This window comes from Zalophus californianus, chromosome X (genome assembly GCF_009762305.2).
Source record: "Zalophus californianus isolate mZalCal1 chromosome X, mZalCal1.pri.v2, whole genome shotgun sequence".
Classification (NCBI taxonomy): Eukaryota; Metazoa; Chordata; class Mammalia; order Carnivora; family Otariidae; genus Zalophus; species Zalophus californianus.
The window spans coordinates 113586984-113599552 of NC_045612.1; the positions used below are offsets into that span (position 1 = coordinate 113586984).

Consider the following 12569-nt stretch of genomic DNA (forward strand, 5'->3'; position numbering starts at 1 on the left):
GCATGATTGTTTTCTCACAGTCAGATGTAGGTGAAATGTTTGGGGTGGGAGCATTCTACAGGTGATGTTTAGTCTTTCTTCACGTGTAACATGAGGAGCGTCATTATTGACAATGAGAGCTTTTTAAAACTGTGTCTGTCTGGTTTCTCCATTCTAAGAGGACCATCTTCCTTTTGTAATTAATAAATAATCTGTGGGGAGATACTCTGAGACTCTTTACATATCCTAATCCCCGACAAGCTTTCACCCAGTGATTTTAGCAACCATTGATTCTAATCACTGGTTGCTATGATGCTTAATAGAATGGTGATGGTCTGTTTCCATCATTTCTCTATTTATCTGCAGACATTCTTTTTTTTTTAAGAGTTTACTTATTTATTCGAGAGAGTGAGAGAGGGAGAGAGAGAGAGCACGAGGTGGGGAGGGATGACAGAGGGAGAAGCAGACTCCCCACTGAGCAGGGAGCCCAATGCGGGACTCGATCCCAGGACCCTGGGATCATGACCTGAGCCAAAGGCAGACGCTTAACCGACTGAGCCACCCGGGTGCCCCTGACATTCTTTTTCTAAAGGAGAGCTTTGGCTTCTATCTCTCTACTCTTACCCGTTCACCTAACTAGGTACCTATCAGCCTAGCTACCTATTGAACTTACCAATCTGGGCTCGTGAATTATTTTGGAAATGACTAAGTGATAATACAACCCTCAGTACAAGCTGTTACTGTCCCAGATTTGGCCAGTGGAAGCCCCATCAGGCTGATCTCTGTGGGCTTTTGAAATTACCCCTGAAGTGTTTGAGCACTTCACTGATGTTAGCATTAGTGGATATTCTGTTCTCGCTTTGTGTTCTCTTTGCCCCAGCCCTAGAAGAAGCCACAATTCTGTGGAGACCTAGTTCTTCAGAGACTGCTATTTAGATTAGGAAAGCTCCCCCAGGTGGTATCAATATGCAGCCAAGATTGAGAATCACTGGTTAGAGGCCTCTGAAGGGAGATCACCTGTTCCCACAAGGTGTTTTCTCCTTGTTATCCTCTGTCACCAGTTATTACCTGTAATTAGTGGCACTGATTTGTTACTGAGATTTAGAGTTTTGTGGCTAGCGTCCCTTGGTGATTTAGACCCTTGTAGTTGTACTGGTGTTCCATCATAGGGAATATGAGATGTAAAAAAAAAAAAAAAGGTTGTGTGAGTGTTCAAAGTTTTCAGTTGACCCAAAGACTTTTTTCCACCACTGCATTATTTGTTGTTACATTTTTGTGGTCACTGAATAAATTGGCCTAGTAAAGTTTTCACACGTTATAAGACCCTAGAAGGCACTAAAATATAGACGAGTGTGCTGTTTCTAAGGATGGGTCACGGCACCCTTTTCAGTTTCTGCTCTGTCATTTTTAGAGAGTGTGAGTGTACTTCCAGCCAGTTTTCTTTCATTAAAATATCCAGCAGCTGTAAGGAAACGCTCCTGATTTGTGGTTTTTCACTTCCTGGTTTCACATCTTAACCGTGTCCCACGTTGGCCCAGTGAGTCCTTTCTGCAGTCTCAAGACCCATAGCTGAGAGTTCTTCAGGACAGTCAGACATGGGAGGCAGTGGCTCCGGACTTGCACCCACTTTCGAGCTGTAAGGCCTCTGGTAAAACACTCAATCTCTGTGTCTCTCCTTGCTTGTAAAAAGGGGGTTTGGCGTGAGGATTCAGTGGGGTCATATATATATATACGGTACTCAGCAGTCTCTGGCACACAATAAGTGCTCAATAAATGCTAGCTGTTACTATTTTATCACACAAAGCTGGTCACGAAAGTAAGGGCAGGAATGAACGAGGCCTAGTGTGGGCATTGTGAGCATGCACCTTGGTGTCCGTGTGCCCGTGTTTTGACGTGTGAATGCATGGCCAGGCATGTGTAGTGTGCGGCCATCGTATAGTATGGCAATGGAGACACGTGTTAGGTATGCCCTGGGAAGTCTGCCTTGTCCATACATTTTTTGGTGGGCCGTGTGTGCATATGCATTAGCATGTATGTCCATAAAACCTGTGTGTGTTACGTCTCGTGATTATGTCTTGGGAGGTAAGTGGTCCCACCTAGAAAACACACAGAGTGACAAAGGATGGTGGCAATGGCCCTGACATGAAGGAGGAAGAACATATGTTCTCTTCTCTTTCTAGTTGTTCTGATATCAATTTGTATTGTTGGCCATGATCAGCAAATGCATTTAAATTTCTTTCAAGGCTCAGTTTATTCCATAGAAAAAAAGCCCAAAGTAATGTGTGAAAACGAGTTCAAGTGGACGGGGCTCTGGGTATGAAGATGGTGGCTCAAATTCAGTGTTGCTAAGCCATGGCCTTGGGCAAGTCATTCTTATTTTTCTCCGGTTTATACCAGCTATTGAAAGGAGATGACATTGTTGTCTATGCACCTCCTCAAGGAAGGTCAAGACTGAGTAGTAAACATCAGTGAAATGCCAGCAGGGGGGAAAATGGCCAATGATATCCTTACACTCCCTTAAATTTCGGATGGACAGAGGCACCTGAAACGCAGTGTCTCCTGATGTCGGCCACCCACCTTGAACTGGGTTTTAGATTGGGTAGATCTGGCAGACAAGACTGGAACAGTGATGTGCAGAAGTTGAGGCCTGGAAAAGCAATGGTCCGGGAATTTGGGTGAAAACCTGAGGCTGAGTTAAACAGTGGCGCAAGAAGCTCTGCACAGATTGCAGAGAATGTGGGACGAGATGTGAACAGAATTGGCTCATCCAGCATTGGAGGAAAGCTCTGAACTCAGGCGGAGGAGATACTGCCGCTCATCAGCTCAGTGTCCTTGCATAAGTCACGGAGCCCCGATGTTCTCATTTGCAAAATGGTTGCTCATTCTGGCTCCTTTCTTTTTCTTTTTAATTCATGTGGTTGGCAGGATGAGATTGGATGATGGATACCAGAAGTGCTTTAGAAAAGACCGCAAAGCTATCCCAGTGCCACAGGAAATCACTGTTTCTGCCCGGCGTCAGGTCAGGTGGCCTTTACCGTTAGCAACATCTGTATACCTTGCTGTGGGACTCACTTTTCTTGGTCCTGTATGTTGGTGATGTGTTTGATAGGACTTCATGCCATCAGTGAATTAACCTTCTTAGAGGCGTTTAAGAACTATTGATTAGCCTGACAGACAGAAACTAGTAAACGTGTCATTCTTCCTGATACCAGACAGGGCTTTATAGAAGTCTGAGGCAGAGATTTGGTTCAAGAGAAATCTGATAATCCTGTTCCAGGTCCTGAGTCTGCGGTGTTAGTCTATCCTTGAAGAATACATCACTCTCTCTTTCACCATTTGTGTAGCATCAGGTTAGATGCTGCTTTTTACAGAGGGTTTTGTGCAGACACGAACTTATGTATAACTGCGTTTTATGATTTCAGCCAACCCTGGGGCTTCAGATGTTATTTTCAAGTCACTTTGGTCAGGACTGGTGGCTTCTGTGCTTGTGAATGTTAGGTTTCAGAGATTTGTCATGTTTACTTGTTCTGTCTTCGGATTGTACGTGCAGAGTTTGCTTTTAATGTAACACCTAGCAAATAAAGCTCTTCACAATTTAGAATAGAACTTCGTCTTAAGGGGCGCCTGGGTGGCTCAGCTGTTAAGCGTCTGCCTTTGGCTCAGGTCATGATCCCGGGATCCTGGGATCGAGCCCCACGTCAAGCTCCCTGCTCCGTGGGAAGCCTGCTTCTCCCTCTCCCACTCGCCCTGCTTGTGTTCCTGCTCTCGCTGTGTCTCTCTCTCTCTCTCTCTGTCAAATAAATAAATAAATAAAAGAACTTCGTCTTAAGAGGTGTATGTGGGGGCAGGGGAGTCACGGTGGGTGCCGAGATCGCCTCATCGTCATCTTGACCTTCGGAGCTAGAACGAGGAATCTGCACCCTTTACAACAGAGTGCTGGATTTGCCTCCCGTTGCATCGAATGCCATGGAATCACGGTAGAGTTCTTGGCCCCGGACTGCCACTCTTCCTCACTCCCCACCGGGGAGAAGCCAGCTGGGATGCGCCCTCAGTGCCCGGGAGAGCTGGGCCTTCCATGGGTCGCCCTGTGCCACCTGCGGACAGTGCAGTTGGCACCTGGCAGTTGGCCCGAGAGTTCTGCATTTGTTCTCATCAGGCCCAGGTGGCTTGTGGTTTTGCACGAAGCGGTGGAGTGTATTTGTATAGTCGCCAAAGATGTGATCAGACAAGCTATTGATTTTGAACTTCTGCCCCCTTTCTTCCGTTCGACTCGGTTCTTCCATAGTGAGGTTCAGGCAGAGAAAAATGGAGCGGAGTGAACTAGGCCACTGGCTTTTGAAACATATTGATCAGTGAGCCCATCAGATGTAGCAAAGACCTTCCCCTTTGTATGATGTCATGCTGCACGGGGGCCTTAATGCGGCCTGTGATCACTCCTGCAGGGATTTGCTTTCTCAGGGAAAAGACTAGAAAAGGAAAAGAATCACTGTAGGCAGTACCCAAAAATAATGTCAGCATTTCTAAATATGTTTCCTTGAAGTCGTTGATCCCTTTGGTTTTCTAGGCCATGTGGTAGCAGGAGGGAACAATGTGAGGTGGTCCGCCTTGAGCCACAAACTTCGGAGCAATGCGGGTCTTAACTTCTTCTCTGCTATCCACCTCTCCCCGGCTTGGGCCTCTGCTGCTGCCTGTCTGTCTCCCTACCCCACCCCTATCTCACATACCACATGCATGTTCTTTCTGCCCACAGTGCATGTCTGTGGTGTGGACAGTTGCATCTGTACTTGAACCAGCTCTAAGCCAGGGCCTCCCAGTTGGGCCGCTCTGGGTGAGTGAGATGCTGTGACCTTGAGTGTCCTCTGGTCAAGTGAAATGTGGTCCTGGCTTTTATCTTGATTTGCCTGGGTTGGTTCTGTGTGAGCAGCCAGGGACCCTGCTAATGGGTCCCCTGGACAGAGGGAAGAGGACCGAAGAGGATTTGTTGAACCCCTTTGGGGCATTTGAAATGGCACCAAGGGCAGGCTGAAATCTAACTAGCCTTTGCTCATCAGGCCTGAGTTCCAGCATGTTGAAAGGGTGATGATTAGTCAGAAAAAGGCCAGGCTACTTTATCTTTTCCTTTGCACATTTGGGAAAAATTTCCTCTGCCTTGCTAGCATTGGAAGCAGACCATTCTTTTTATTCTACCACATCACATCAGCTTTCATCAAAAATCAACAGCAACAAATACAAAGCCCCATCCGTGGAAAAGTGTTTAAGGCAACACTGCTCCAGCGCTTCAGGGGTGGGGTTTTTGCCTTCTGCACCAACGGATCGGTTTCTCATATCCATGCCTTTCTGACCCAGCAGCTTTTAAAAGACCAAGAAGCATTGCTCTGCTTTCTACTGCCTCTCTCTGAGACCAGGGCTGCTGTGCCTCTAGCCATGTCCCAGAGAGCATATCTGAGACAAGTCAGCTTAATTTGCCTGCATGCCTAGGAAGCCTCACTTTAAAATCGAATTTTGAGACAAGAGCTGCATCTCAATATTTTGCTTTCCCCATTCAGGCGAGCGAAGGAGGCGCCGCTGCCAGGTGGCATTCAGCTACCTGCCCCAGAACGACGACGAGCTTGAGCTGAAGGTCGGCGACATCATAGAGGTGGTAGGAGAGGTAAGTGTGCCAGGCGGGTGGGTGGGTGGCCTCGCACGGGTGGTCAGGACCCACCCCTGCTTGGCCTTGCTGTGGCGGATGTTTGAGCTTAGGGAGACCTTAGACACTATCTGGTTTCTCAGAGACAGGAATGCGGCCAAGCCATTAGGAGCAGGTGTGGGCCATCTGAAATTACAGTCTTTTTCACACAGTGTACAAGGGCTTCAGAGGTCCCAGCCCACTGCCACAGCTTTTCTCCTCTGCTTCAATTGCCGGTAGACTCTGGCTCTCCAGAGTGACCCTGAGCCATCTCTAGAGGGTGAATTCAGTATTCATCGTGGGGGACACTGTGGATTCAAAGGGAAGGAAAAGAAGGGACATTTATAGAAGACTAGTATGTGACAGGCATGATAAGGTTCTTTACACATTGGCCCATTGGGTGGCCCATCACAAGCACTTTGTTTTGTAGATGAGAAAAGAGGCTCAAGAGACCCTAGAAGGAAAAAAAAAAGAGACAGACCCTAGAAGAGTCAGGGCTGAGGGTTGGAGCCAGGTCTACCTGGCTGGAGACCGACTGTTCTCTCCACTGCCCCGCATTCCCTTATTGCTGCTCGGTCCTGGCTACTCGGGGCCAGCCCTGCTGGTGGAGTGTCCCACCATGCACCGGCACGGGCCTCTCGGGCTCTGCTCCCCCGTCCTGGGCAATCCTGGGCTTCAGACTTAGAACCTGATCATTCATCCTGATTCAACACTTGTGTCTGTATATAGAAATACAGTTCTCCGATAGCTTTGGTTTCCTGAGTACCATTTGGCCTTACAGAAACCCATGGTTTACAAAAAAAGGAAGCTAGAAGTCGAGGAGGGGATTAAGTGAACTGTGACGTGGGTCCAAGTAGCAGGGCTGATGCTAGCCACCAGGTTCTCTGATGCTCATACAAACATAAAGTGAGCATGCATCGAAGTTTTATTTAACTCATTAACGAGGGGATCTCGTTATGTGACTAATTTAAAGAAAAGTTAAAATTTTGGTATAATTTGAAGCGACTTTAGCCAAAAAAAACACAGAACAACAAATAAACATTTTGCAATAAATGATCATGAAAAGTTGTAATATATATCACATATGAAATTATACTAGGAAGGTACTGTAACAATAATAAATGGTAGATAAATCTGCCATAAACACAAATCCCACAAAGGGAAAGAAAAATCTTTACCATGAGGAAATGTTCCACACTGCTATTAATTAAATAAATGCAAATTAAGACAATAATCGGTCCTGCTTTTGAGAATCCTAAGAAAACATTTTACATTAAGACTGTTGGTAATACCGAGAAGTGGTGACTTCGTATATCTTTATGATCCTAGTATGAAGCTATTTAGCAGAGTATGGCAAGAGCTGTAAAAATCTGAATTAACATCTTTTGAGCCAGTAATCTCACTCCCAGGAATTTATCCAAAGAAAATGGTTAACAGAAAAAAAAAAATAAATGAAACACGTTAATTGCTTGTGATAATGAAAAATAATCAAGAGAGAGAACAGTTACGTGAATTAAGTGATATTCAGCTAGAAGATTGTGAAGACATTAAGATGGTAAACCCAGAGGTCTTTAAATCTGTATTTATTACAATACTGTGCGATGTAATTTTCTGTTAAATTCTGCTAAATCTGAGAGCTTTTCAACAGCAGCGATCTGGTTTTGATCTATCTTTACTTATGTGGTACCTAGAAGAGTGCCTGAAGCCTAATATGTACTTAAATAAACGCTTGCCGAATAAGTAAGCGAATAAATGGAAGTATGAAAAGATTTTTTTGCAAAATAAATGAACAGATCAGGACACAAAATTGCATATACTAGGATACAGCCACGTAAAATACATCTCTGCGCGTGTGATTGAAGACCGGAAGGGAACGAGGATTGAAAATGGTTGTGTCACAGAAGATAGTTTTTCCTTTAATGTTGTAATAATGTTTTATGAAATACAAATCAAGATAAGGAAAGTTATTAACACATTTCTGGGAGATAGTGGCCACCCTCACCTGCCCGTTGGCTGTAGGGAAAGCGGGCATGGGTTGCTGAAGGAGAGGAGGGATCGCAGGTGTTACTCTTCGCGCCGAGATGACGTAGGATGTCCCCGCCACCAGCAGGACCAGTGTCCTGTTAACTCACCACCAGTTCAGTGCCAGGCTTCAGGATGGGCTTGCTTCCCAGAGGAAAAAGGAAAACTATGTAGCCTAGGATATTTATGTAAAATAAAACATAAAGGTTGGCCTTTTATTATATTATCAAAAATGAGTTTTCCCATTATGTCTGTTTACTTATAATATTGCAGATATTGGGCCATTGTCACTGCACAATATAAAATATGCCTTTTTATAATGGATGTATAAACGCCAGTGGGTATTTTCTCATTCCACTGAAAACTAAAAATAAACATCCCAAATCAATAAAAACTCTTCAATCACAGGGACAGATTGAGGTAAGACCATTGTATTAGCTTTGCAAGACTATGAAACCAATCAATCTATTGGGCAATAAAACTATAATAGGTGATATCATGTATGTGTGTATAAATATATTCTTATTGATTAATTGATAGATTGATCCTACAGTATTGCAAAGCTGTACACACACACAAATGCACACACACCCCCTACCCCAAAGGAACAAAAAAACCCAGACAACTCTTAGGAGGATTTTGGAGGTGTGGACTGGTTTTTTGAAAAAGGTTGAATCAAGCAGAGAATCTTAAAACATATTTTATATATATTAATTAAATTAGATATTATCTTATTTAAGATAATTTAATTAAGATAATTTTTTAAAGACTTTATTTATTTATTTGACAGAGAGATACACAGAGAGACAGGGAACACAAGCAGGGGGAGTGGGGGAGGGAGAAGCAGATTCCCCGCTGAGCAGGGAGCCCGATGTGGGGCTTGATCCCAGGACCCTGGGACCATGACCTGCGCTGAAGGTAGATGCTTAACAACTGAGCCGCCCAGGCACCCCTAATTAAGATCGTTTATATCTTATTTAATTTTGTAAATGTCCTTTGTAAACCTAAAGGAACTGGGCTGCCAGTTTGAAAGGAAAAATAGCAGACTGAGTTATTGGGGTTTTTTTTGTTTTGTTTTAAGAAAATCACTGTAAATACACACTTGTATCACTTTTGTCCAGAGTGGAGAGGACTGATCGATGCAGGTGAAATGGTAATCATAAGACCAGAGATGGCATATAGACAAGTTCGTCAGGAGTAATGGCATTTAAGGGCCCCTGGAGTTTCAAACCTGGCTTGTTGGCCTATTTTTTTTGAAAAGTGCATTGAAGCCTCTTTGTTTTCCGGTCTGTTTTATCTAGAGCCTGGGAAAGGGGCCACTTTTCTTCTTGTGTTGGCTGAGCTTGGTCTCAACCAGTCTCTCTGAGTGGCAACCCAAGGAATATTCAGAGATTCTTGCTTTTATTTGTTCCTTGTGGTTTGTTTTTGAGGTATTTTTCAATGGTCCCTAGTCAGGCTCACTGGAGATCAATGGCGAAATTTCAGATTTAAAGCCTGACCTGGTCTTAGAGTTTGCAAAGGTGGTAACTTGCTCTTTTAAGAAACTTAGGCATCTTCTTGTACCCACAAGAGCAGATTTGGTTCGCTCAGCTCGAGTTAAATGAGCTGTTTAACTCAATCAGATAACCTTTGTGGATACAGATGGGCAGTTATGATATTGTGAATTATATTAAGAACTATATATATCTGGTCTCCATCCCATTTCTGACACAGAGCTCCTAAAACTCTTGGAATTTCCTGAAAGAGTGATAAAGGTGTCTTTCCTTAGGATAATAGGGTAACTTTCAAAACACCTAAGCAGAGGGGTCGGTTGCCAGTGGAGCCGATGGTGTGGTTAGAGGGTTGGAACTTTCAGTCCCACCCACTGACCTTGGGGAGGGGAGAGGGGCTGGAGGTCGAATCAGTTGCCAGTGGCCAGTGAGTTAATCAACCATGCCTATGTAATGAAGCCTTCATAAAACCCCCAGAGGACAGGATTCAGAGAGCTTCTGGGTTGGTGAACATGTGGAGGTGCGTGGAGAGTGGTGCCTGGAGAGGGTATGGAAGCTCCACGCCCTTTCCCCGTGCCTTGACCTGTGCATCTCTTCCATCGGACTGTTCCTGAGTTATATCCTTTTCTAATAAATCAGTGATCTGGTAAGTAAAATGTTTCTCTGAGTTCTCTGAGCTGCTCTAGGAAATTAATTGAACCCGAGGAGGGGATCCTGGGAACCTCTGATTTATAGCCCGCGGGTCAGAAGGATAGGTGACAACCTGGACTTGCAACTGGCATCTGCAGTGGGGGCAGGGAATGGAGCAATCTCGCAGGCCTGAGCTCTTAACCTGTGGGATACGCAGCTGTCTCTGGGTAGAGAGCGCTAGAACTGAGTTAAATGGTAGGACACCCAGCTAATGTCTGAAGAATTGCTTGTTGATGTGGGGAAACCTCCCTTGCCCCCCACACACATTGAAACTGGGTCCAGGGACCCCAAATAGCAGGTAATCCTCATTTCATTCTTCGTGTAAGAACTTCAAAGACTTGCCTTTTGTTTTATGCTTGCCCATGAGAAGTCAAATTCATTTAAAAGCTAATTAGTTAATAGGTAATCCAAGCACACCTAAATTCTTACCCATCAAGGCACCCCTTGCTTTAGAAGGGTTTGTTATCTTTTCAAAAAAAGAGATAACATTAATATAAAAATTTGTTTATTAGAATGTGATAATCCAAAGAGCTTGGGCTGCTCTACAGTCATTTCTTCCGGTGATTTTGGGTAGACATGTCTGATGATGTAATTTGCAGAGGTGACAGAGCATGTTAAGGAGAGGGAAGCCACGATTAGAAGAAAAGGTGATTCGATTAGCATCATCAGCCCACAAAGCAGACTACAACTGTATAAAAGCAACATATTTGCAAGTTGAAATGTATTTATAAGAGATTTGCATAACTATGGAATTTATCAAATATTTGAGTGCTTACTCTGTGACAGAAACTGGGTTCATGGAGATTCAGAGATTTATTGAATGGAATCCGTCTTGAAACATGTTCAGTGTAGTTAAGGAGGGCAAGATACACAGAGCTAAGCAGCTAAGTAAGAACCCTAGACGGTACGAGAGTGACAAACGATGGCATTGACAAATGAGGAAGGAATTTAGAAACAAGGGCACTCAGTGAAGGTGAAGAAGACACTTCCTAGAACAGGAAGAATTTCATCCGCAGGCACGTGGAAGGTGAGAAGTATTTGGATTCATTCAGCAAGCACAGGGTATATTGTGTCAGGTGCCAGGCTAGTCTGGAGGGGGGAGGACAGGGTGTTGGTACAGCACTGCTCTGGAGTCAGGGATGACCTGCGAAGCTTCCGTGGCAGGTGTGGAGTATGGGAAGGAGAAGCTGGCCCCAGCAATGAAATGTGAATGAGATAAGTGCCAGTACCTCCTACACTGAACTTTTTTATTTTTAAAGATATTTTATTTATTTGTCAGGGGGAGAGAGAGAGAGAGAGAGAGAGAGAGAGAGAGAGAGAGAGAGAGAGAGAGCGCACAAGCAGGGAGAGCTGCAGTCAGAGGGAGAGGGAGAGGCAGGCTCCCCCAGAGCAGGGAGCCCGATGTGGGACTTGATCCCAGGACCTGGGATGCTTAACCGACTGAGCCACCCAGGCGCCCCTCCTACACTGAACTTTTAAAGGAATACCCCCATTTGAAGGTTTCTTACAAATGGGTTTTCTAAGATTAACACAACCCTCATGGATAATTTTCTCACCTGTGAATAGTGGCGGGACAATGCTTCAGGATCTTGATTCATCAGAAAAGTTATCTTGTTGGCTTGATTTACTCTTTGCTCAGATTTTCAAGTTGGAGTGAGAGTAAGGCCTTAGCATAGAGTCATTTAGGAATTTGGGGACCTGTAGACTAGCCTGTAGCAATTTTGAAGGACAGGGCTGTCAAGCGTTGCTGAAGGATGTCGAGAAGGGCCCTATCAAAAACCCTTTCCACTGTGAGGCAAATCATGGATGTAGCTCTGTCTCACTGGGCAGAGTTTGTTGAAGTCTTAAATAGAAATTGTATATGTTTTCTTCAATCATTTCCCTTTGAATTACTCTGCAGATTTCTCTTTTGAGGGGCCCCTTTCATGTGAAATAGGCTTATTCTCAGAAGAACGAGGGATTAAAAAATCACTTTCCTATGCATATGGAATGTTGTGGCCTTGCCAAAAAGAGGTAATCAGACAATGAACTGCACAGGAGTTGGGGGAAGATATTGGTCCCGGCATTTAGGACCTAGATAACACTTGTCTGTTTGGCACAACCAGCTTTCACGTCCCCAAATCAACAGGGATGGTTATTTAAAGCAACTAAAATGGAAAATAATGTAGGTGTTTATGCCTTTAGAGAGTGGTTCCCTTAAAAATATTTTTTCACTAATTCCACTAATAGAAAAAGATGTTTTCTAGAAACAATTTTATTTTTTCAGCAGTATTCAAAAGGTAAAACTATATGTTAGAACATTTACATGAAATTCTAGAAAAGGTAAAATCAATCATAGGTGGTAGAGATCAGATGAGTGGTTGCTTGTGGAGGTGGATTGACTAGGAGGGGTACAGGGAATTTTCTGGAGTGATGGAAACTTTCTGTATATTGATAGAGGTGTGGGTTACACAGGTGCATATGTGAAAACTGATTGACTTGTACTGTTAAGACGTGTGCATTTTATGAATTATACCTCAATTTTAAAAACTTTAAAAAACTAAGTATTTCTCTGGCATTCAAAAAATTTTGAAAATACTTTCCCTTACCTCTCAAAGATGGGGAAAAGGGCCAGTTTGGAAATTCTCATTTAATTACTTCTGAATAAATTTTTTATTAAGATATAATTGAAATAAAACACTGTATTAGCTTTAGGCATACAGCATAATGATTTGATACAT

The 12569-nt window shown here is 43.9% G+C and overlaps 1 protein-coding gene across 11 annotated transcripts in view; it reads left to right on the forward strand.

Annotated features, from left to right (window-relative positions):
• The window catches only part of SH3KBP1 (SH3 domain containing kinase binding protein 1), a 324264-nt gene that overhangs the window by 163320 nt on the left and 148375 nt on the right, over positions 1–12569 (forward strand). For all 11 annotated transcript variants that reach the window (XM_027608838.1, XM_027608844.1, XM_027608839.1 and 8 more), the window contains exon 4: positions 5526–5629. In XM_027608838.1, coding sequence (XP_027464639.1) covers positions 5526–5629 — 104 coding nt within the window. The remainder of the gene's footprint in view (positions 1–5525; positions 5630–12569) is intronic.